The sequence below is a fragment of the Myxocyprinus asiaticus genome, chromosome 12 (genome assembly GCF_019703515.2).
Source record: "Myxocyprinus asiaticus isolate MX2 ecotype Aquarium Trade chromosome 12, UBuf_Myxa_2, whole genome shotgun sequence".
NCBI lineage: Eukaryota > Metazoa > Chordata > Actinopteri > Cypriniformes > Catostomidae > Myxocyprinus > Myxocyprinus asiaticus.
Window position 1 is genome coordinate 35,512,293 of NC_059355.1, and position 27,248 is coordinate 35,539,540.

Consider the following 27,248-nt stretch of genomic DNA (forward strand, 5'->3'; position numbering starts at 1 on the left):
ACATGTGAAGAGAGAGGGAGAGAGAGAAAGAAAGAAAAAATGGTTAATGCATTGCTTCTTTCTCATCAACATTACAGACTGGGCCTCCAGTATTTTCTGAATGGTGACCGGAGCACTTAACACTCTGAACAGATGCTGGCAAATCATAGGAAATGTGATCATTCTTTAAATGTAGTCATTTTGCATGGTAGATTCTAGGGCTGGGTGGTATGATGATATATATCATGCAATGAAAAAAAATAAAAAATAAGGATAGACTGTTATCAGCCAGGCCATAATGCTTTAGTAAATATTGTGAATATAAGTATTGGTTTCATACTTTCATTTTAAAAATGTTGTGTAGGTCTCATTTGTGTGTCATTTATTTGTATTATGTTAGGGTTGTGGCTATTTAAAACTGAATTATCTATGCCTTTTAAATTCCATTTTAATTCCTGAATTCGAATTGAGGTAGCAAACAGGATACAGAATCGTAACTTGAAATGTAATTTAAGGAAGTAGAATTAAAACAGAATTAATTTCAAAGAAAAGGATAAAATTAATGTAAATGTAGTTTTAAAGAATAATAATTTGATTTTCAGTATGAATTACCCATAAAAGTTATAAACGCACAACATAAGGGGTATTTCTTTAAACATGATGGCCATGATATTATTAATAAATAATGTTTGAAATGCCACCTGTACATTTCATTACATTATCTTTCATTTTATGGACCACAGTGTAAGAACACTTAATTTCCAAATTTACCCCAAAGTCTGCAAAATGGAACCAAACAATATAAAGCATGCTTACAAATGAAAAAGAAAGAAAAGTAGCAAGAATAAGCAACACAAGGATCAAGGTTGAAAAAAGAAAATTATATATCAGGGAATAAATAGCCATAATTAGTCAAAATGAAAGATCAAATATTTACACGTTGCTGTAAAACATGTATTCAGACTAATTAAAATGTATTTTGTGTGACTGTGTTGAAACTATTTGAATTCCCTGTTATTCCAATTCAACATCCTGTGGAATGTGGTCAATAGAATTCAAAAGCCAACTCATAAAAGGAAGCAGAGCCGATTCTTCAATTCTGAATTTTGCCCAACCCTGTATAATGTATTTATCAGCATTACATCAGCCATCGTTCTCTCCAGATATTTGTTACAGCCATAAAAAAATATATATATATATATTTAAATAAAATTGATCAACCACTAGCAGAAATGTTTAAATTGGTAGATTTTCTGCTATACCATTTCCACCATGGTAGAAGATATATTTGTATAGTTATCAGAGCGCTGGACTGCTTTACGTGTTCCAAACAAGTCAAGAGGAAGAACTAAAAAGGAACCCAGAAATGGTTGGGGCTTTTTTCTTGTGGATATGGATTGGATTTTAAAAATCTGACCCTCAAGCATAAAACTACACTATGTAAACTCTATAGGCAAAAACAGACCATACCACATAGCTATTTAATATATAAATGATTTGTTCCATTGCATTTCCAATCACTAGACATTTTCATGAGCATAAACATGACATAAAGCAGTTAACCTGTATTGGAATAGAAAAGGTAGAAAGTTACCGAAGAGGAGGGAATGTTGAGATAAAATTACTTCAAAGATAAGTTTATTGGACGTATCGCTTGAAGTCTCCTTTAGGCCTTATTGAGGATTTCGACCTTTCCCCTTTCCTTTAAGCATTCTTGAATAAGCTTCAGTCTAGCCCATTCTCTGAGGGAAAACTAAATATGTTTATACTTTTTATTTCTGTACAGTTCATTTGCATTCAATTCTGAAAATAGAAATATGTTGATTAAGTGTTTCTAAATATGCTCTGGTCCATACATCGTGGGGAAAATAAAATGTGGTTTTATGCCTAATATGATTGCATTGCAACTTTTTATTTATTTTTATTTTCTGCTCGATTAATGAGCTTGTTAAATGATTAATTAGGTGATTGTGCTTGTGTGTTCTAATTACAGGTAAGTCAATGACCACACTAGGGAACAATTAGACTAAACTTATAAACTGTCTGAACTAGTTAACCAGATATATATTGAAGAAGGCCGTGAGGCCTAAATGTCTATGTTTCCTGACTTGTGAGAAATAAAATAAAATGACAAAAAACTGAAGAAAAAAAAAGTACTGATCATTTTTCTTTTGAGATCGTTAAGGCCCATGGATCTTCATACCTTAAACTGGTAGAGTGCAGTGATTCTATCTTTTTCACTGAATTTCCATTTTAAAAAAAACTTTATTATATTTTATCTTATATGTAGCAAAATAAAGTCAACAACTTGCTGCTTTCAGGATGAGTTATATGTGTGTTTACATGTAAACGTGTGCGTGCATGTGAATAGTCTGTTTGTCATTAGAATGGCTCTCCTGTGACGTCAGGCATGGTGAGATGGATGGAGCCTGCTGTGCAGATAAGACACACAAGCCCCAAGCACGCGCGCACACACACGCATGCCCACCCCCGCGCCTCACACTGGGCTGAAAAACATTTCTCAGAATAAACTTAACGGGTGATTTACGAACAGATGAGGTTAACTGTGTGGATGTGTATGCACTTGTTTTGCATCTATATCTGTTTGTGTGTGTGTGTTTCACCTGGAGAGTGGCTAAAGGAGTCTGAGGAAGCATCTGACAGAGAATGAAGAGACGCGGCGCGACTGGCACTACGTGTAACTGGACCCTCTCTAACTGGAGGCTGCAACACAACACACACATGCAAATACATGCACACACACACATATGGTGCAAAAATTAGCAATGTAATAATGAGACATCAAAGAACCGCATATACACTGGCAGCCAAAAGTTTGGATTAATGTACAGATTTTTCTCTTATGGAAAGAAATTGGTACTTTTATTCACCAATGTGGCATTCAACTGATCACAATGTATAGTCAAGACATATAACGTGAAAAATTACTATTATAATTTGAAAAAAAAAATCCTTAAACTACTTCAAAGAGTTCTCATCAAAAAATCCTCCATGTGCAGCAATGACAGCATTGCAGATCCTTGGCGTTCTAGCTGTCAGTTTGTCCAGATACTCAGGTGACATTTCACCCCACGCTTCCTGTAGCACTTGCCATAGATGTGGCTGTCTTGTCGGGCACTTCTCACGCACCTTACAGTCTAGCTGATCCCACAAAAGCTCAATGGGGTTAAAATCCATAACAGTCTTTTCCAATTATCTGTTGTCCAATGTCTGTGTTTCTTTGCCCACTCTAACCTTTTCTTTTTGTTTTTCTGTTTTAAAAGTTTCTGTTTTTCTTTTTCTTTGCAGTTCTTCCCATAAGGCCTGCACCCCTGAGTATTCTCTTTACTGTTGTACATGAAACTGGTGTTGAGCAGGTAGAATTCAATGAAGCTGTCAGCTGAGGACATGTGAGGCGTCTATTTCTCAAACTAGAGACTCTGATGTACTTATCCTCTTGTTTAGTTGTACATCTGGCCTTCCACATCTCTTTCTGTCCTTGTTAGAGCCAGTTGTCCTTTGTCTTTGAAGACTGTAGTGTACACCTTTGTATGAAATCTTCAGTTTTTTTTTTTTTTTGGCAATTTCAAGCATTGTATAGCCTTCAATCCTCAAAACAATGATTGACTGATGAGAATCTAGAGAAAGCTGTTTATTTTTTGCCATTTTTTATCTAATATTGGCCTTAAGACATGCCAGTCTATTGCATACTGTGGCAACTCAAAAACAAACACAAAGACAATGTTAAGCTTCATTTAACGATCCAAATAGCTTTCAGCAGTATTTGATATAATGGCAAGTGATTTTATAGTACCAAATTAGCAATTTAGCATGATTACTCAAGGATAAGGTGTTGGAGTGATGGCTGCTGGAAAAGTGGGCTGTCTAGATTTGATAAAAAATGACTTTTTTCAAATAGTGATGGTGTTGTTTTTTACATTAGTAATGTCCTGACTATACTTTGTGATCAGTTGAATGCCACTTTGGTGAATTAAAGTACCAATTTCAGCTAAATCTGTACATTATTCCAAACTTTTGGCCAGTGTAGGTGAAGTGTGTAATTCCTGCGCCACTAGCGTTGTAGACAACACTACAAGGGGCTTACTTGTAGTTGTCTCTGCATATTGAGCTCGGACAAGAAATATTTTAACATCAATAAAATTACACACTTTACCTTTAAAACCAAATGTAAAAAATGAAAAGAGAATAGAGAAAAATCTGATTAGTTATTTACTCTGAAGCGCGAGAAATCGGAGTAGGAATCGTCATAGGTTTTATGATGGGCCTCCACCAGCATGTCGATGATGTTTCGCTGCTCCTCTGTGAGGCGGGGCTTCTGTGCCTCCCTCTGTGCCTCCTCGTCCTTTCTCCTCTGGATCAGCTCCTTCTTCCTCTGAACTTCCTCATCCGTCAGAATAACTGAAAGAGAGACAGTAAATTACAATTGAATGTGAGCATCACTCTGCCCTACTCACTCTGGAGGATTCACAACATTACCATCTCATACGTGTCTGTTTGGTAACACTATTACAGGGATTTTTTCAGGGAGCCTTAGACATATTTAATAACAATTTAGTACAGGTAAAATAAAAGTACATAATAAATGAGATTAGGTAAAATGACAAAAAGTATTACAAGCTAATTTTCTTTTATGCGATAAGGTGTTTTGTACTCTTATTATTCATCATATTTTTAGATCAGTGTTTCCCAATCCTGGTCCTTGAGTATCCTCAACACTAGACATTTTGGATGCCTCCCTAATCTAACATGCCTGTTTCAACTCATTAGCTTGTTAGTAGAGGCTCCATGACCCGAGCTGGGTGTGTCAAATAAAGTAAACTTCCAAAATGTGCAGTGTCCAGGACCAGGATTGGAGAAACAATATTTTAAATGTTGAATAGTTCGCTGACGATACTCAATAACCTTCAAATCAATCTGGAATAAATAGAGAATAAAAAATAAACAGTTGGCAATGCAGTTATGTATTTTTACATAATTTGCAAAAGACATACAGGACATGCGTTTAGATGTGTGATTCTACATATATATCTTGTTATCTTTCTGCTGAATTGCTTGTATTCACTTGGGTTGCTTTATTCAATTGGGTAGTGGGGAAAAAAAATCAGTTTTAGATTTTATTTATTTGAAGTGAAAACAAACACTTTTTGGTGGGTTTTTCTTTCAAAAATAGCCAAATCTATTGGATACTTTCCAGACCGAAATTAATGGGATTTATTTATTATTTTATTTATATATTTTGCCCCATGTTAAACCCCCATTCTTTATTTATATTTTGTGTTTTCAGGTTTTCTTTAAGGTGCACTCAATAACTTTTTGTTTGTGTCATCTTGGACTTACAGTGACACCTAGTGGTGTGGATGCAGCATCATTTAAAATCAATAGTTTTCAGTTACAGATGCCATTGTAGAAATTCACTATTCACAATCAGCCATGATTAATTTAATCAAAGTGTGAAAGTGTCCAATAACAAGATGGTTACTGTGATTAAGCGAGCAGTATTCAGCTAGTCATGTGATTCTAAAATGGCAGCCCCATGAGGGCGCCCCTCCCCCATGTAGAATAAAACAGCTTTTATAAGGTTATATTGACATGAACCTTGAAGACACAAAATTCATGTTTATAGCTGTTATGGTTGAAGTGTATGGAGCCCCTTAGGGTGCTTTCTCACTTGGTTCGATTGCTTGGACCGATTCAGAGTTTGTTTCCTCCTGGTCTCAGTTCACATCATATTATTTGGATTTGATGTCCATCTGCTTCATCAATGTGAGTACAAGCGGCAGCTGTTTACCACTGTAACTAGGTAACAACTCAAGAAGATATCAGCTTCGCTGTGTTATTAAAGTATTCATCTCTTTGGATTTACCACCAAAACTTGACATGCACAAAACGACAATCGTGTTTGTCTGCCACGGATACACTGAATGTGCAGTGATGAGATGATTGTTAGCGCCTGTCTGCTGCGAGCCTTCGGATGCATGCAAGAAATGTGAAGAATGTGAGCTGCTCTCTGAAGGCAATTTAACTGGATACAAGCCGGTATGAGAAATGCATTATACCATAATTATTGCGACCAAAAGCCTGCAAAGACGCGAATTATACGTCATCACAAGCAGTTCAATTCTGCAGTTTGGTATCAGCAGCAAACCGTACTGGAGTTCACATGGCCGTACCCCAGACAACCTTTTCAAGCGGATTCAGGTGTGGTTCGTTCGGAAAACAGCGTTCACATCATCCAAACGAATAGAACGTTGATGTCATCGGAACCCGGGTGTGCGCTTAAAGGCCTCGATATACTTTCGGGGCAGTTCCTTTTTGTTCTTCATTCATGGGTAAAAAGAAGTTCTAAACAGCCAAGCAACAGTATACTGTTTCCGAACATTCAGACACCTGCCACACCGATGTGGGAGGCTTTTAGAAGTACATTTAAATATGAGGACGCTACATGTAAAACCTTAACCAATGTGTTAAACTAAAATGTGTTATCAATGACTTTATGCCTCTATGAGAACACTTCACATGAGGTCAGTAAAAGAAGCCGTTTAATCACTCGATGATGATTTAAAGTAATACACTGTATATGCAGTAGAAATTTTTTTATTTGTCTTGTTTATATTCTGAATTCAAGCCGCTAATGTGCTAATACGCTATATGTGGCCATTATGTGCTCTGGTTATACTGTTATTGTGATTTATAACACTGATACAATTGCAAAGATAAGTGTATAAAAGTGATAATGTTCAGAATAAAGACAAAAGAACAATCATGGGCATATCTTACTTTACACAGTTGTGTGAATGGCTTTCACTGCAGATGGCACGAGTGAATGGACACTTGAGAGTATTTGAGAAGATTTGATTCCTTTAGCAGACTAATTAAACAAAAATAAATCGCATGACATGGTCTTGGAAAATGTCTCTAAGCAAACGATTATACAGACGTAGGTAAGTTGCACCAGGTCACTAATAACTCTACAAGCCAATGTGTTCATGTTGACTCATTTTGACTCACTAACAACATAAACAAAACTTGCTGTCGGCATCAAGGTAGGTGGAGCTCTAGGTCACACCTAACGATGACATGGACCAATGGCAGTAAGAAGGTGTTTTGCTGTCAAATAGAACTTTTCCTAAAAGTTTGCCCTAGTGAGCTGTTACGAACCACTGAAACGAACGCAAAAGCTTAGATTTCGTAGGAAGTATATCGAGGTCTTTAGAGGACAGGATGAAAAAAAAAATTCTGAAATATTTTTGCATTCCCTCACAATAGTTTTGCAATCCCTCACAATAGCTTTTTCAATTCCTTAAAAAAATGTACCATGGTTTTCCTACAGTATCTATAGTTTAACTATAGTATTATCTGTAGTAAAACCATAACCACAAAATATACCATTGTTTTAACAACTGTAACCATATTTTAACCATGATATTTGTAGTAAAACCATAGTAATCTTACAAGAAAACCAAAACTATGGTAATAACAATCATTCTTGGTTTTTAACTTAGTAAAACTATGGTATATTTTGTGGTTAACATTGTTGAACTATGGTTACTGCAGTAAAACCATGATTATTTTTGTAATAAAGTTATTGTGAGGGAACCCCAAACTTGTTGCTAGGGAACGCAAAACTTAATGTGAGGGAATAAAAAAAAACAACAAAACCTAAAAAAAATATATATTTATATATATAGTTGTGGCCAATAATATGTTAGCGTAAAATATTGTGTATTGTGTCTTTTTTCATTGAAAATGCTGTTCCCAATGCATTTAAAAAACATGACACTATATAAAGAATATTTCCCTGCTAATGGTCTTTTGGTAAACAAGAGCAGTTCAATGTTTTGAAATCCCAGGTAAGGTCTACAGCAAGTTATCTTAAGTTTTGAAATGAATTGCAAGGAATTGCCATCCCCTCTTCACTTCACTAACGGCCTTGTAGAAGGGACCTTTATGAAGGGATCACATTAGTCATTTTTGTTTGAAACCCTATGAATAGCATTTCCTTCCTGCAATCAAAAGCATAAAAATTAAATACTGAATTCATTGCTACACTTATCCAGGACAAAATGAAATTGAAACTAAAATTAAACAAAGAGTGATACACAGTAATGTAGAATATCTTGGCTCACACTGATCAGTGGTGTGAGATAAGTTATGTTGGCTAGTAACTCACACTCTTTCATCATGCCAATATCCAGGCAACGCTTGAGTCTGCAGGCCTGGCAGTGCCGACGGTTATCTTTAGTGATGGTGCAGCTGCCATTAAATGGACAGGTAAAACTGGCCTTCCGCTTCATACTGCGCCTAATGGACACACACACACACATAAACAGCACAGGAACTATAAATAGTCTGACAGTATCCCATTGGTCACAAATAATGTGTTAATGTGTTTCATAATGAACATCTGTGCAAATGTGAGAATACCAAATTGGATGAGAGAAAGTGTGCGCACACATGTGCGTGTACCTGAAGAAGCCTTTGCAGCCCTCACAGGTCATCGCGTTAAAATGAAAGCCAGTGGCTTTGTCTCCACACACACCACAGATCCGTGGAACATTGCGGTCAAACTCATCTGGCACATCAGTGGATGTACTAACGGCTGACTCCATCGCTATAGGAGATGGAGGATGAGGAGAGACAGAGAGAGAAAGAGACAGATTGTGTCATATATACAAAGATGTGCATTTGTTGGGACCAATGACAGGAAGGAGAAAAACAACAGACTGCAAAGCAGAAATAAAAGGAAATTCCCTATTACTTCGGCATTGACTGACAGCGTAACAAAACCACAAATCATACCTGACTTTCCTTTGCAAGTGTTGAATAATTAACAATCCTTTAATAGAACAGTAAATCATTCTGATTAAAGCCATGAGGCCAGTAACACAAACAGAGGGTGGGGGGGAGGGGGGGGGAGACAGTTCTTTATGTAAGCATCACTAATGTATGCGCATCGATAAAGAGCGTCCGAGATAGAGGAGAATATTAATTAGCTATCAGTGCTTCTCCACTGAGGAAGGGCCGGACAGCTCCGAGAGAGAAACAGGCAGGGCTTGAGTGCTAGTAGGTGACCATCCAAATCACAACAAACAGCTGTTTGCATCAATGTCTCATTAAATCTATCAGAATATTTTTGTGTATTTATTACAAAAATTACAACATGGTATGTAATAACAACAAACACAAGGGTTGTTGACCCCTTTAAGGTAATATGAGGTGATTTAAAATGAGAAATTTTTTAAAAATTTAGTGTAAAACACACATATCAAGTTCACTGAAATTTTATATTTGTGCCCATGTTGATTTCACTCAATTGTGAAAAATATTCATAGAATTTTCTCAAAAAATTAAATAAATAAACAAATCAATAATATTAAAGCTGATTAATGAAAAATTATTGTCAAGTGGTCTAATCATCAAGTAAAAGCTACTAAAAAACTATCCTTGCATCTTTAACTTTTTGTTAATTTAAAAAAAGTTTTCAAACATATTTGTCAAGGTACTAAATATTTTTTACAAATATCATCCATTTTTTTGTAAAAAATATTAAAAGGTTGTCATAGGGTTAGTCCAATTGACCTGAAAAAAATGTATTTTCATAAAAATGTCAGTCACATTTAAAAAAAAAACTTCACACACAATCGTGAAGGTCTAAAGATGTCCTCTGCTCTGTTTATTTATTTATTTTTTGAATGGCTGCCTGCATGTTGGTTCCACCATCAAGAGACTATTTAGCAGAGATGGGTCACTTCTATTAAAATGAAAGGGAGAAATTGTCTCCCGGGAGTGTTCCAAAGATGGCCGCCAGTGGACTGACCTGCTAGAAAGACTTTGCACCATCTGAAAAAAATTCACTGCTTATATTTTCCCTCTCTCAGAATTTTTTCCAAATCTTATTTTTAGAAATAAAAAATAAAAGATTATTCCCAACTACTTGATTATGCTAACATTTCTTTTATCAAGAATTCTAGCTTTTAAATTAAACTTCTATTTATTTTTTTGTTACTGTCTCCAGACGATCACACCACTTTTTTTTATTTAATTTTTACCTTTTTTACTTTAACCTTCAGAAAAAAATATCAAAATGTCTTTGAAATCAGAATAACATGAAAACATGTTCATCATATCAGATTTTAATTATTTTAAATAATTGTTTTGTATGAACTGCATTTTTAATGTATTTTTGAATAACTTAATAGATCCAGACAAAGCAATGAGCATCACTGACACAAAATAATTCAAAATCACTATAGCCCCTCTGAACGTTCCAATGAGGAACAGCAGCCATGCTGGAATTAGTCATAGAGTCACAGTGCCACATAAACTCAAACAGCTAAAAGCATCAGCTGATAAGAATATTGTGACAATAAATGTTTATGAAGAACCTGACGAGCCTGATGACAAGATAACAGCACACGAATAACCCCTTCACTACCATACAAAATGTGATTAGCAATAAAGTGATTTAAAGATGGACGAGAACTTTTCGTTCTATGTGAATGGGCTTGCTAAAGGGACATCACGACATTTCCTATTTTTGCGTGCAAAGCTAAATAAACACACCTCAGCACAGAGAATGATATCATGCTCTCCCTGTTTTCACTATTCAGTTATGAGGAAATTCCATCTTTTTTTGTGCACTCTTTAGAATAAACGTACAATCATCTGGAAAATATGCTGAAAGCTTCATATAGCGTGAGTTACCCTATGGAAATACCAGTTCAGTTATTATACAAACACGCACAAAGACATGACCTCTCTGAGTGAAAGTTCTCAAATTACCACACACAGAAAAACTTAACCATTACAGTTATTTCAAAACACTTCACCACATAATGATGCATTTATCTAAATTGGGCTGTTCATTTATTCATCTATTCAAATGTGAGAAACATTTGGAGTCCCGTTTTTCCAAAGATCTCGTTGGCAGTCAGCCATAAACATGGCACTACTTATGTGCATATTTCTGAATGTAACCTGCAGATGGATGTTGTTTTTTGATGGATTTTATGTTCCTCCCAATCAATATTCATAATAAGCCTTCAAAAAAAAATAAAAAATAATATATATATATATATATATATATATATATATATATATATATATATATGCCAAAAGACTGTGGTACAGTTACTGGGTAAACTATCCCTTTAAATAAATACTTTTGGGGCCACTGAATGTACATTATCTTACCAAGTACATGCACTTAATAGGTAGTGTTGTGAGAAAGTCATTTAGTTTGGTTATTTTGGATCGTGCCTGATTTATCAACAGCCGGTGAAAAAAACTCTTTTAAATAATAAAGTAGACTTAGTGAAGTGAGCTGTAGCTGTGACTGATTAGGCTTTCTATACAATATAGTCTGCATCAATTAATTTTTGAGCAATACTCTACATTACACTCAATAAACTAAAATGTAGTTGACATTTTAGGAAGAACACAACAAGTTTAACACGAAGACCACTATTAGAAACTCTTGGATATTCTATTTAATAATACAATTACCCAATAAACAAAACATTATTATTAGGCTGAATGTGTCACAGAAGTAAATTTTCATCCTTCCTTCCAAAAAGGTACACCAAATGTTCAGTTGCTAATTGTTAGAAACAGTGTTCCCACTCTTTTTGACCAATTATTTCTCATTACTTTTCCAGTCGTTAGTGATTAATAGTGATGCACTGATGTCTCAGCCAATAAAAATCTGTATCGGCTGAAAAAAGCAATTATCTGCTTTTTTTTTTTTTTTACATCGTCCGACTGTCAAACTATCGGTCTCAGTGTCTGCATTTACATGCACTTTAAAAGTATGATTTCCGTCAGACTAAAGCAATAATTCGTCTTTTTAAAATGTCATGTAAACACGATAGATCGACCAAAATCATACCTGTACGGATTTTGCGAAATAGAACTAATGGGCCTAGAAAATGCAGTTGTAGAACAGTTCCATCTAGCATGTATACATTTCAATCGATCCACAATAGGCCTCGGCATTATGTGCATGCTCTGAAAAACAGAGGTGCACGCAACGTATATTTAACCTGGAAGTCGAATGCAACACAAAGCAGAGAAGAAAAGCACATTCCATCAATAAAATACAATAAAAGAGGTTAAAAGATGCATACTATGGCCAAGGTTAGCATGCTAGCATTGGCGCTATGAATGCAGGATGTAAACATTACAAATTACACAATATCTACTGCACATATCTTACTTTCAATAATCATCGAGTGGTTATAACAGCTTTTACTTATCTCATGTGGATTCCATTCATAGAATGAGGCAGAGAGCACAAAATTTATTGAATATGCAGCCTGAAGCAAAAGATAGCTACTGATACAGAACTATTTAAGTATTCAGACAAGAAATACCAGCATTTGCAAGGAAAATAGACAAACCATATATTTTCTTAATCGTTTATTTATTCACGACATCTCTCCTCAGTCTAAACATTACTACACTTTACACAGAGATTATAAGAATGAAAGTTAAGAAAAGCAGAGCTTGTATAGTTCGAACAATCCCGGAGCAAACTGTGTCATCTTCTGCCTTCGGACATCCCCAAAAGCACAACGGATAATGTACAACTGATCTGAAAGAATATAAGAAATACACGTGAATGTAAAGTTTTCCATGTTGTAGTGTCTGTTATTTGTGTCTCGCAGTTGAGAAGATAGCTAGCTGACTTCCTAGACATGCTACTATGATGCAAAAATGTCAACCAGAAAACATCTACATCACCTCCTCAGCTAACGTTCTTTCTTCAGCAATTCGATTATGCATAGTGTCATGTATAATAGGACAGAGAGATTAAGATTGTAGCTCAACAAAGCAAAAACCTGCGGTAGATCGATATAACTGCCCATGTAAACATACTCACTATTGGCAGTGGTGATGTCAAAAGTACCGGTACTTTGGTACAAAGTCGATACTAAAATAAAAAAAGATGTCATGAATCACAATACCAGTGTTTCTGCAGTACCGTTAATACCGAGCACAAACACAATTCGATACTCGAACGCTGTCTGACTGACACACGGCTGCTTTCAAATGCTCACACACATTTGAGTGAGTGTGACTGTTACTCCTTTTACACTGAAATGCATAATTAATCAAATTAAAATCGTTATGAGTCCTAGTGTGATTATTAATCTGCAAAAGACTGCAATCTTAGTCTGTATGAGCTGCAGCTTTAAATAAATGTGTGAAGCTGACCACTCATACACTGAAAACTCAACAGACATTGAGAATCATTTGCATCATTGTATGAGTTGACAAAGCAGAGCACTCATCCACTGTCAAGCATGCAGCACATATAGACTATATATTATCTATAATTAAATCAGAGCCTTTGCGCTTTAACGATCACACTGGGCCATGTAGCAAAGTGAGGGTAAAGTGAAGCTTTTGTCAAAAACACAAGTCAAAATAAAAGCTCACGTCAATATAAAAGCATGATTCAAAACAAGCACTGTACGCATCAAATATAAGTAATTAAAACAGAAATATATTACAACTGTACAATAAAATGTAATATTCACTGTAGTAATATTAATAATATTATCAGGTGTCTGTACCAACTACTGGAATTTTGGTATCATGACAAAACTAATCGTCAGATGTTGTTCTACAATAATTGAAAATTGGTATCCGCACACAAATTTTGTATCATGCATCTGTATCAGTATCTGCAGATGTTGTTCTAAAATAATCGGATATCGGTATCTGTAAACAAATTTTGTATTGATGCATCGGTCTCAGTATAAGCAGATGTTGTTATAAAATAATTGGATATCGGTACACAAATTTTGTATCAGTGCATTGATATCAGTATCGGCAGATTTTGTTCTAAAATAATTGATATTGGTTTTGGCACACAAATTTGTTTCTGTGCATTGGTATCAGTTTCGGCAGATGTTCTTAAATAATCGAATATTGGTACACAAATTTTGTACCGGTGCATTGTTTGCAGTATCGGCAGATGTTGTTCTAAAATAATTGTTTATTGGATATCGTATCACCACACAAATGTTTTATCGGTGTATCCCTATTGCATAAGGATTTATAACTTTTTAAAGAGATTTTACTCACAAAGGGCAATTTCTGGTCAATTATATTTTAGAATGGTGCATAACTAGAAAAATTTTAAATGTAGAAATAAATTTTATAAGATTGTTTTAATTTTCATGGCTTTTCCATGCCGTGAAATTCAAATATAATTAAAGCTGCAAGCAGCGATGAATGGGCCCTTGCACTCCGATGGACATTGGGGCTGCTGTGCCAACTCCCTGTGGTGACCATGATTTTTATGGTGTATATTTGTCATAACTCAACATTTAAAACACTTGCACCTAATCGGTGATTTCTCAATGTATTACTGAAGCTAGAGAAAATAAATGACATCAAATTAAATATCAATCATTTTATAACTATACATCAAAACATGTCACTTCCTGTTGCCAGTAGGTGGCGCTATGACTATAACTTAATATTGGCATGTAGGTGTATTCAGGCCAGGACTGTTATCAAACATGTGAAGTTTGGAGCAGATTGGACATTGTATGTTTGAGTTACAACAACTTCCTGTTTCATGGCAAAACATCGAACTATGCCAGGCCGCCATGGACACACTGTTCAAAGAAAACTCTAAAGCTTCGCAATTTAGCATCATAAAGGCCTTTAGATTAGACTGACCGAATATGATGTTGATCTGATTTAATCTCTAGGAGGAGTTCGTTAAAGTATGAGGCCTGGAAATGGCAAAAACTGAGCAAAAATTTAAGAGAAAATTAAAAATGGCTGACTTCCTGTTGGGTTGGGACTTTTTTGTACATGTTGACATGTTACATATGCCTACCAATTTTCTTATGTGTAGGTGAGACGTGGGGCGAGGGTTGCTTCGTTGAAATTTTGTAGGTGGCGCTATCGAGTCATTTTGCAATACTTAATTCTAAAACCTGTATCAGATGTACATTTACGCCACTTTTGAGGTATGTGCAAAGTTTCATGATCTTTCGAGCATGTTTAGGCCTCAAAAATATTATTAGTTTCACATCGAAATTTGTCAGGCCACCACGGACACGCCCTTTAACGAAAACTCAAAAGCTTCGCAATTTAACATCACCAAGGCCAATGGATTAGACTGACCGAATATGATGTTGATCTGATTAAATCTCTGAGAGGAATTTGTTAAAGTACAAGACCTGGAATTAGCTGTTGTCAGTAGGTGGTGCTATGACTATAACCGAATATTGACACGTAGATGTGTTCAGGCTGGGAATATTATCAAACATTTGATGTTTGGTGCAGATTGGACATTGTATGTATGAGTTATAACAACTTCCTCTTTCATGGTGTAACATCGAACATTGTCAGGCCGCCACGGCCACACCGTGCAGTGAAAACTCAAAAGCTTCGCAATTTAGCATTGCCATGGCCGTTAGATTAGACTGACCGCATATGATGTCAATCAGATGAAACCTCTAGGAGGAGTTCGTTAAAGTACAAGGCCTGGAAATGGCAAAAATTGGAGAGAAATATCAAAATGGCTGATGGTTACACATGTGTACCGAGTTTCGTACATGTAGGTGAAACGTAGCGTGAGGCACACAATGTTGAAATTTTGTAGGTGGCACTATCGAGCCATTTTGCCACACCTCATTTTGAAACCCATATCAGATGTACATTTTCACCACTTCTGGCGTGTGTCCAAAGTTTCGTGAGTTTTCGAGTATGTTTAGGCCCTCAAAAATGTGATTCACTTTGGAAAAAAAAGAATACAGAATAATAATAAACGGAGCAGATACAATAGGGTCCTCGCACCTCGATGCTCGGGCCCTAAAAATTCCCTGATATTTCCAGGTTTTTCACGACCGTGGGAACCCTGTAGAAAATCTTAGACCTTGTGCTGAGAAGGAAGTTGCTTTCACAAGATTTCCAAAATCATTAACTATGCATGCTGTGTGTTCTGTAGAGATTTTAGACTGTACACATGACACAAGAGCCTACTTTTGGTTGCTCTCACTTGCTTTAGTGGCTCTTCTTATCAACAAACACACAGCATGAAGGAGATAGAGAGATTTTTAGAAATGTCGAGCAATGTGTCTTAATTGGGTGCTTAGGTTAATGTTTCATTGGATGCCACATAACATCTAAGAAAACCCAAGAACACCTGAGATGGCATGCTGGGATATTTTAGGTCTGGACATGTGAAAACAGCATGACTGGCACTTTGTGGCCTCACTATATGTATGATCGCGACGATCTTTAAGGTAGTGCAAAGTTAATCATTGAACTGACTGAAGCATCACAGAGCTCTTATGAGTATATAGGCCAAGGTGTACGAGAAAGCCTGTCCTTCTTGAGCAGAATGACCTGGTTGTGAGTGCAATGGCCTGTTTATCATATAGCTAGAAGAACGGGAGGTACACTATGACTAAACCAGAGGAGACTAAACCACAGTCACTGTGCAGTGCATATACATGGATTAGCAAATTCCATATTATATTTCTGTGGTTATAGTGTAACGTACAACGTTAGTGCTATTGCAACTTTTTAATTGCGTAGCTATGGTGATGCAGAAATTGTCATACGTAACTATGGTCTCTCTGCAATAAATATTTCTAGTCACTGCATAATGCGGTTCTTTTTTACTTCATAACTAGTGTGGCATTTAGGCATAGTTAAGCATAATAAATTTGAGTAAATAGAGAAAAGTGCCCCAGCCCTGGTAGTGAAAGGATGAGGGGTGTCTGCATGTGAACAACAGACAGTCAGATTCACGCTACAGGAATGCCAGGCCTGGCATAGAGACCATATGGAAAACACAGAAACACATACAAGAGGGCATTCTAAAGTACCAGAGAATTGTTCTCATACTTGGAGCAACACAGCAATTTGGCTTTAATGGCTATAATGCAAGAATGAACAGCAGCAGAGCCATAAAAACCATAAAACAGACAGAGACTTAGAGACACACTGTCCTACACATTTCCTCCACACACAATAATCCACTGACCTGCACAAACAGTCAGTCAGTTCGGGTCCAGAACACACAGAAAATGCTGCTGTCCTCAAACGAACCCGACTGGAAACACACAGCCGATTATAACACTGCCACACACTCACACACACAGTCTCTCTTACACACACAACACACAAAAATTCCACAAGTACACCACACAAATACAAACCCACAGCCATGCCAAGCAATGCTCTAAGACATGTTAAAGTCATTTTTTTTCCCCAGTTAGATTCTTTGATTTAGATAAAAAAAATTATAATTGGCATTGGCTACAATTTCAGCATATCTATGATACATTAATATACTAAATACTTTACCATAATATTTTTATTTTATTTATTTTTTATAATCAACATTATGCCACAAATGCTGTTGATTGAGTTTAACTTGTATTGAACACAGATTATGATTTCTTTAAGTTCATACTGAAATCTCTTACTTTTGATTGCAGACTTTGGCATCTTGGCTAATGTAAGCACAATGGGAAACATTGCTGAGATCTCTTCTGAAACTGAGTTTTGATTTAAACTCAAGAAATATTGTACATTTGTGGAACATTGTATATCCAAAACCATGTAGGCCAACATCAAAAGTCATATCATCCTCAATGGAAAAAAAGCATTTTTTTAATCATAAACACAGCTTAACAGAGTTGAGAATGTAGCAACGTCTCAGTTAGTATTTTATTTTAAAGAATCCATGAAATGTGGCTTTTAGTCCCCTTCTTTCAGCTTTGAAGCATCTGTGTGCAAGTGCTAGTAATATGTGCTAGTGTACTCATAAAAGTTAAATGTCAGAATCAACTTTTAGCACATATATGCTAGAGCTGTGTAAAAATATTCAATCTTAATTTGAATGATCATGAGATGGGTTCTTATAATCCCAAGATCGATCTTTTACTCTATGCCAGGGGTGGGGAATGTCAGGCCTCAGGTCAGTATAAGGCCTGCAAGACCATTTTACCTGGCCTCCGAGGCCATTCGAGAAATCATTTGAAAAGCAAAAAATATAGCCTTGATTCCATTAACTGCAAAAAATAAATAATAAAAAAATCTTAATAATGATTAAAAATAAAATAAAATAATAACAAAACACAACATATTGTATAATAGAAAGACCTTTTTGATTTTTATTCTTGGTGCGTGACCATGTAACCGAATGTGTACGTTAATATCAACCCACAATCAGAAATTGCAAGCAATTTTATGGCCTACGAATAATTTTGTAAATATTAAAATGGCCCCTACTAGGAAAAAGGTTCCTGTTAGGGATACCCCGGTGACCACCAGGGGCCGCCATATATGTTCAGTGTTCTCTTTGTGTGTTTGGTTGCATTTTTGGTTTCCTTGTCTTTGTTCATTGGTTCTTGTGTTTATCACTCCCAGGTCTTGATAACCCTATTAATCCTTGTGTATTTAATCCCTGTGTTTTCCTCTGTTCATTGTCATTTCTTTTCCGTTTTAGGCTGTAATGGTTTGTAAAGTTCTGTTTCTAATGTTTTGATTTTTTTTTTTTTTCATTAAAATAAGATGCGTTTAGATCCTGCTCTCTTGCCTCATCTCTTCTCAAACGTTGCAGAAGAACTGAACTCTTCACATGGATCTAGCGGCTTTAGAGCTTCTGTCTCTCCGGCAGGGGACAGACTCTACAGAGAAGTACACAAGAGTTTTCTGCGCCTTGGCAAGCTGTGTTAATTGGGGAGACATTGCGCTGAAGGTCATTTATAGATCTGGACTCCATGAGCCTGTGAAATCCTGTCTGCCAGGAGGCAGATGTAAACTTTCCTTGGTTGAATTAATTGACTATGCTTTGAGGCTCACATTCTCCTCCTACACTGTGGGGTATGGCAGCAACCCCACTGCGGCACCCAGCTCCCTTTCATTGGAGGCCATTCCACTGCCGCTGCCAGCACCCGCGCCTGCCACGGTCAACGAGCCAGTGCTAACGCCTGCCACGGTCAATGAGCCAGCACCCATGCCTGCCACGGTCAAAGAGCCAGCGCCTGAAGCCTCATCCGTCCCAGTGCCAGCGCCTGAAGCCTCGTCCGTCCCAGTGCCAGCGCCTGAAGCCTCGTCCGTCCCAGTGCCAGCATCCTCAGCCATGGAGGCTGTTTCCACAGCAGTGCTTCCAGCCATCCGAAAGAGGAGGAGAAGTATCACTGCTCTCCAGTCACTGCCAGCGCTCCCGGCCACGGAGGCCATTCCCCAGATGCTGCCAGCGCTCCCGGCCATGGAGGCTGTCGACGAGCCTGTCCAGTTCCCTGAGGCTGTCGACGAGCCTGTCCAGTTCCCTGAGGCTGTTGACGAGCCTGTCCAGTCCCCAGAAGCCGTTGATCATCCCAGTAACAAGCACCCATCAGACAACAGCCACCAGTTTGTTGCTCAACCCAGTATCCAGCAACCATCAGACACCAGCCACCAGTCTGTTGCTCAGCCTAGTAACCAGCACCTGCCAGACACCAGCCACCAGTTTAATGCTCCACCCAGTAGCCAGCAACCATCAGACACCAGCCACCAGTCTGTTGCTCAGCCCGGTACCCAGCACCTGTCTGACACTTGGTACCAGTCTGTCCAGATCTGTGAGGCCCCTGCCCAGCTCTCCGAGTCCCCTGAGTCTCCGCCTCCTGCGGCCATCTCGCCCCCTCAGTCTCCACCTCCTGCGGCCATTACCCATGAGTCTCCACCTCCTGCAGCCTTGCCCCTCAAGTCTTCCATGGCTCTGCCCCTCGAGTCATCAGTGAGTCCCCAGCTGCTCTGACCTCTATGCCCACTGAGTCCCCAGTTGCTCTGACCTCTAAGCCCTCTGAGTCCCCAGCTGCTCTGACCTCTAAGCCCTCTGAGTCCCCAGCTGCTCTGACCTCTAAGCCCTCTGATTCTACAGTTGCCCTGACCTCTGAATCCCCCATCATGGCCTCCACACCAGCCACAGTCCACAAGATGCCACGGCTGAATCCTCCAAGGCCTCCATGCCAGCCACACGCCCAGTCTCGCCAGGCCATGCTCCACGCCCGTCTCTCGGTCCTCCACTGGTTCCGCCCTGGCCTCCCTTGTCCACACCGGTCTCTGGGTCCTCTGCTGGCTCTGCCTTGGTCTTCTGGTCCACCCGGTCTCTGGGTCCTCCACCATGGTCTCCTGTTCCATGCCGGTCTCTGGGTTCTCCGCCGGCTCTCCCCTGGCCTCCTGTTCCACACCAGTCTCTGGGTCTTCCACCGGCTCCGCCCTGGCCTCCTGGTCCACGCTGATCTCCAGCGCCCTCAGGTCCCCCGTGATCTCTTGCTCGTCCCATGAACTTGTGTTTTAGGAGCATCAGGAGCCACTCCTTAAAGGGGGGACTATGTTACGGATTCCCCGATGACCACCAGGGGCCGCCATATATGTTCAGTTTTCTCTTTGTGTTTGGTTGCATTTTGGGTTTTGTAGTTCGTTTCCTTGTATTTGTTCATTGGTTCTTTTGTTTATCACTCCCAGGTGTGTTTTGTTAATCCTATTAATCCTTGTGTATTTAATCCCTGTGTTTTCCTCAGTTCATTTGCATTTCCGTTTTAGGCTGTAATGGTTTGTTCTGTTCTTATGTTACAAATGTTTTGATTATTTTTTTTTTTCATTAAAATAATCTGCATTTAGATCCTGCTCTCTTGCCTCATCTCTCCTCAAACTTTAGTTCCCCACCCCTGTTCTATGCAGAACTCTCTGCAAAATCATACGCAGATGGGACCAAATTTTGAACTATGCGACTAAAAATGTCTGTGATTAACCACTGGCTGATACATTTTCAGATATGGACCAGTGATTGAGTAGTCTAGTGGCAAAGCAGTTCAGCACCGAGATCCTTTCATGGCATGTTAAAAGTAAAAGTTTGGTTTGACTCGTTATGTGTAATGTGTGTCCAGTGTCCAAGCAATCCAATTGTGATTGAATGTCTCTTAATAGCCTACCAACAAATTAAAAGCAATAAAAAAAAATAAACATTTAATTCTAACCACACATAGCACAGACTTGGTAAAAAAGCAGTTCAACTCCACTCTTATGTGTGCTCAACCAAAACACTTCTGTGAGACGCTCACTGAACTGTCGCTATTCTTAAAGAGACAGAAACGGTTTAGCGCTTGTTCTGCAAATCAATGTAAATATGTAAAATGGAGATTAGAACTAAAATATATCTAAATGAATTGGAATTGAATTGAATCAAGAGCTTGTGAATCATAAAAATCTATATCAATACCCAGCCCTAATCTATGCATTTAAAAAGTACAGTCATTAATTTCTTGGCAATCAGTCCAAAAAATATTGAAGTTTCATCTGGCACTACATAGATTTTTGTCCCTCCCCCAATACCACATGCAACTGACTAGCAAGTAGGTTTATGGCTGTAACGTAACTAAAACGTATTGGCTATTTAAAAAAAATAAATAAAAAAAAAGTCCTTCGATATGTCCCGCTTCTGGTTTCAATAGGAAACCTGCATATGTCAAACGATTTCATGTGTTCTTTAACATCAGCATATTCAATTTTTTATATTTCATTCTTTTCTATCCTTTTATAACAGCAAACTGTAAAATAAGGATCAAATGTGAATTTCCAGACAGGCTTAGGAGTATCAGTTAGCTTTCATTAAGGCTCAGTATGAAATTACCCTATTGAAAACTGTCAGATTCTAATCTAATCTAAAAAGCTTTCTTGACATAAAGTACACACTAAACCAAGATCAAAGTTTTGTTGAACACATGACATTATGTTAACAAGAACCTCAATCGAGCTCAGCATCGCCTGGCTCTTTGCTACATTTTGTGGGTGCATTTAATCAGATTATTTAGCAGAGATGGGACAGTTCTATTAAAATGAATGAGAGAAATTGGAATGCTCAACCAAGGAGCTCTGAGTGCCCAATGGTCAACGGATGTACAAAGGAAGTCCCGCCTTACAGGTAAAAGAGCCAATCACCTTTTAGATACAGACATCACCTGTCAATCAACTCTAGAACGCGCATGCGCATTAGCTATACAAGCTGGGAAAATTGAGGTAAAGAATCACAATTTATGATTCCAGTATTGTCAGATTTTATTGCTGATTTGAAATCTGTTCTTTGATCAAAATCTAGACCAACCATTTTTGAGATTTTGTTCTTTCTCCATTCAAGTAGATAGGAGCTGAACTGGCATGACTGGAAATAGCCTCCTGAGAGCATTTCAAAGATGGCTGACAGTGGACTGACTTGCTAAAAAAGACTTTGATTTAATAGTGCTTGACATTTAAAAAAAATATCAATAGGATCTAACAGTAATCAATTAAATGGAATAAAATCAATCTATTTTTTGTGCTTTTTCTGTCTATTAAATTCTCAATGACGCCCATGTAGATTTGATGTAAAGCCATGCGAAATGTTGAGCACATAGGACCAATCCACAGTAGATGAAGATAAGCTGTGCAGACACACATTAATCATTAATCATTCCATCATGCTGGGAACGCTCCTAACACTGAACATAAATTATTTCTTAACTGTTAAATTCATCATAAGCAAACAAATATTATTGAAAGAGATACATATATGGAGATAGCATTGTAAAGATATGCCACAATGAATAAACGAACATCCGGGCAAATACTGTTCATGTTGTTAGTCTACAAAAGGGCCTGAATTCAAAATCAAACCGTTTACTAATGAGCAATCTTTCTCAGTTGTGTATGGTCTCTTTACGTGTTCGTCTTTGGTTACTTTTTCCATAAAACTTGCAAAACACAGGGCAAGAACACACGTGACCAGAAAAGTGTAATTGACTCCTCCTTCCTCTTTCCTCCCTATTCCCTCCTACCGTACAGGGGGTCTTTCTACCCTGTGTCCAATCCCAGTGGTCTGCATGCACACACGCATAGACACACATACAGAGCCAACTTCCCTTTTAATGGGCCTCTCTACAGGGCTACAGTCAAGGCCTCACAGCTTCTGCCTAGAGTTACAGAAACTACACACAGGCACACACATTCCAGCCTCTAAAATGAGCACCGCCACAATAACATCCAAAATATTACAATCCAGTCCCTTTAAACAAAAGAAACATCAATTCAACCTCTACAAAAGGGAGACACGTACATACACAGACAGTCGATCATGTTATGTACTTACTACAGGTGCACGAAATGGGTATTCTCAAGATGGTAACCTTAACATATGTAGTTACAGCATAGGACAATATAAATGTAGCAATCAGTGCAGCAATGAAGATGTGGCGAGTTCTAGAGCTCAGTGGAAAATAAATCCCCATACTCTGTCAACCAGCACTGAAAATCAAATTAGCAAGATGGAAAAGACCAACACAAATGAAGAGGGAAAAAATGGGATACGTATATCTTTATACATATACAGTATGTGGATGTATACATGTAACAGACAGTGAAACTGAGCAAAAGAGAGAGAGAGGCGGTTTTGGAAATTTGTCCAGGGTATCACGTCTAATCTTGTTACATGGTTGACTATCTCATTCTATTTCCACTCAAATTAGCGAATAAGTGCCCTGAAGTTACACAATGGAGCATCGTTAACAAAACAACTACCGCTACCAATTGCATTAAAGCCACACACACTCTTTGACACAAATAGTCCTCCTAAGCATGTCAAACCTTCCACCCTCTCCTATTACTTTGATTCGCAAGGTCTATCCCCCGACATCATGTTAATTTAACAATTTGAAAACATGGGTGTTAATGTGGCCAATCATATCCTCTGGACCATGTTTGTCCAACATGTCCGAACTGGTTGTGCTTGCCCACTAGGATTGCTGTAAAAAAAAAAAAGTCCTAGCCCAGTTCAACAAACATGTTAAACAAACTCTGCACACTACTACAGATTCTCAACATACCAACAGCACAATGTGCTTTCATGTCAACGAGTCAAACGCTCACTCTGCTATATGATCCACACGGGCATTATGTTAGGGTTAATACGATTGATATAACATTATTATTATCATCATTAAGATTTTAATAAATTATATATTTTTTATAAAACTTTTTATAATGTACTTTTATTATTAGGTTTTATAAAAAATATATAGGCTTTATAAACGTTTCAGTAAAGTTATGGTAAAGCAACACTGAGATGCACAATTTTTTTCTGTTCATATTGTGGAAATGTCAACAATGCATATTATTACCACAGCATAAGATTAACAAGTAGAAGAAAAACATGTAATAAAAGGCTTGAGTAAAACAATAACTTTCCCTTGTAATTCTTAAACATAATGCTTAACAGATCAGTTGTTCATATGCATTTTATATATGCATTTGTATGGAAATATATGAATGAAAGTTTAATGACACTGCAACTATTTTAATGTACTTTAGCAAATGATTGACTAGGTGTTATATAATTACTTTTTTTTTTTTCATATTAGTAATTCAACTTATAAAGTGATACCGAAAAACCCTCTGCTATCAAATAAACACCCATTTCCTTCTCCATTCTTAAGATCTGATTCAGTACGCTGAAGCCTTTATCTTTTGTTTTGACTGAGTTAAGTACATTACTTAAGGGGAGCTCAATTTTTAAACTTTTTAAACTCAGTTGTGTGTATAAAAACTGCTGGTAAATCAGGCGATCTTGTCGCTGTGACTGGATGATGTCGCAGTTGGAAATTACTGCATCAGAAAAGGCGATGCGCTGCTATACTATCAAACTCATAACTTATCCGCTTTATATATAATTACGGCATCATTATAGTGAACTTTGGTGATTTAGGTCGTTCTTCAATGGTAGCTTTACTCGGAGACATGTGCAAAGTTTTCCACGTTGTATAACCTGCCAAGGTCGGTGTTTAAATTGCATTGAATCAGTGCTGCGACTCTAAAGATAGATGCACTCTAATGTATGAGAAACATATCGAATAAATAAACAGACATTGGACAAGTGTGTTTAAGCAAAGCAACTTACTCACTTAGAACTCTCTCGTTCTCATGTGCCAAGTTCATGCTGACAAAACAGTCACTTAAGTAGGTTACCTAACATTAGCAGACTAGCAGCTTTTGTTTTGAATTGCATTAGTGTGAGCACAACGTTCACTTTGGAAATAGTGTCTGTCAGAGTAAACTGCGAGCTTTATACCTCCGCGTAACTTTTCCGATCAAGCGTGATGTGAGTTTTGCTGCTTGACTCAGGCCCGTAACTTGTAAATCTTGTTTTTTCTTCACGCGGAGAACTTGGCGCCAGCACACATGCTAGCACGCCGAGACACGGAGAGAAAACACGCCCACCGCCTCGGCAGCTCAGCCCGCAGAGGGTCGCCTCGATTTGCGTCCAGTCGCACGGCAGCCCCGTACTCACGGAAGAGCCTCTGGAGGAGCTAGTTGAAAAGATGCTAACGAATTACTCTGCCCATTACAGCTGCTTTTCGATCCATCCCGTGCAGATTTATCTTGAGTCTGTGGATTAATTAGCAAAAAAAAAAAAAAAAAAAAAAATGAAAAAAAAAGAGAGAAAAGAGAGAAAAGATCGAATCTGAAAGCAGTTCCTCCGCGCCCAGTGGGTGATTCGCCGCGATGGTTTTCCGTGCACAAAACAAACTTTGAACCCACGCTAGTTAGGGCTATAAAAATGTTGTACTTGACCCTAAATAGATGGGGCTCAGTGTATTTACGCCCCGCCCAGACTCTACCCGTACGGCGGATTTCCCTCCAATAACGGATCAAAGACTATGCTGTGAGTGTGCGTCCGCTGTTTTGGTTGGTGTGACACCCTCTGCCACGCGCGCACTGTTTGGACAGATCGCTTGTTCGTAAAGCGCGTGGGGACATCTCCCACATTCCACAAGCAAAACAGTCACACACACACACACACACACACTCACACACTCACGCACGCACCCCTTGTATTCACAGGCAAGCGACAGCGCGAGGGGTGTGTCATGACGTCAGAGGCACCAAAGAGGTAAACATTTTTATCCGCATGAGGAGAACTGCGTGTCAGTCACTTAATTCAGCAGTGCTAGGCTGGTCCACGCTCATTCCCTAAGAAAAGCGTTATAAATAAAACACAAAACAAACGGAGCCAATAACCTGCTTAACCTAATAGCAGTCGTAGGCGATTTCCAGTCGTTGCAGTTACAGCAGCAAGTAATGGAAATGTTCAGTCTGTGGCAGGCAGCTTTTCAAATATAAATTTGGGTTTGAGAAGACATGAGTTCATGTTTTACTTGCCTTGGGCATGTCTGCCTAAGTAGTATAGCAAAGGGTATTGTTTTTAGGGTATTAAACGTAGAACATAACAGTGTGTGCGTATGTATGCATTAAAGAGAAAGGAAAACATACAAGTTTGATTGTGTGAGCTTTGGTCACTTGGGGAATTTAGCCCTGTGGAACCCAGTGGGAGAAGAATGGCTATGTGTTGTATGTGTGTGTGCATGTTTATACATAGGATGGTCATGCAGTGATGGAAGATGGATTGATGGAATGACGAGGGAATGGAAGAGCAGCATGATGGAGAAACATAGAGAGTGGAAAAGATCGTAGAGCCATGAGCGGAAGTAAAAGATGCTGAGGAGGGGCCTCTCTTGGATATTCCCAGCCCGTTTCCGCCGCCCTCTTGCTGGAATATATGGGCTATTGTCTGGAAATATGGAGGGGCACATATAGGGTACTGAGTATGCTTTGCACATCCACTAGAAACACTGCAGAGAGAAAGACGAGAAAGATATACAGATGTTTAGGAGCTCCACTGCATAGGTGCATTGCTATTACACTATTATGATTAAAATAATGAGAGCAAAATAAAATGAGAATATGCTTGCTTAGACATGGATCATGCTTTGTGTTTCAAGGGAGATTTATTCTTGTGACATTCAAATGGCTCTGTCATAGTGTTCACCTCTAAAAGATCCCTTTCATTATAGCGGTCTGCATTTGCAGAAGCCTTAGCAAAACTTAAAGCTTGCTTTCTTTTTTTCCACATCTTTGTTCTTCTATTAATCTCCCTACATTTCCCATGTACAAAATGTTCTGATGGTGACAATGATGTAACAGGTCATGACCTCTCCGAGACTACAAAGATCATGGTGGGATGTGAAGGAGCATACAGTGTTACTTCATTGTATGTCAAAGTTCAAGGGCAGCCAGCCAATTGGGATCTTTTTCCTGACAGTAATATTTAATTTACATATCCTTTGAACATGTTTTTTTTTTTTCTGAGATATAAGAGCAATAAAAGATCATCAGCAATATAATGCACTTTGTACATA

General features: G+C 38.1%; 1 protein-coding gene across 2 annotated transcripts in view; it reads right to left on the reverse strand.

The window, feature by feature from the left end:
• LOC127448838 (vitamin D3 receptor B) overlaps positions 1-25,261 on the reverse strand; it is a 33,971-nt gene extending 8,710 nt beyond the window's left edge. The window contains exons 1-5 of one of the 2 annotated variants that reach the window (XM_051711674.1): positions 25,121-25,261; positions 8,467-8,611; positions 8,171-8,301; positions 4,214-4,398; positions 2,604-2,703 (exon numbers count right to left, since the gene is read on the reverse strand). In XM_051711674.1, coding sequence (XP_051567634.1) covers positions 2,604-2,703; positions 4,214-4,398; positions 8,171-8,301; positions 8,467-8,609 — 559 coding nt within the window. In that variant the 5' untranslated portion in view covers positions 8,610-8,611; positions 25,121-25,261. Of the gene's footprint in view, positions 1-2,603; positions 2,704-4,213; positions 4,399-8,170; positions 8,302-8,466; positions 8,612-24,949; positions 25,095-25,120 lie in introns of those variants that run through there. The other variant, XM_051711673.1, reaches the window with a different exon arrangement.
• Positions 25,262-27,248: the final 1,987 nt, after the last annotated feature.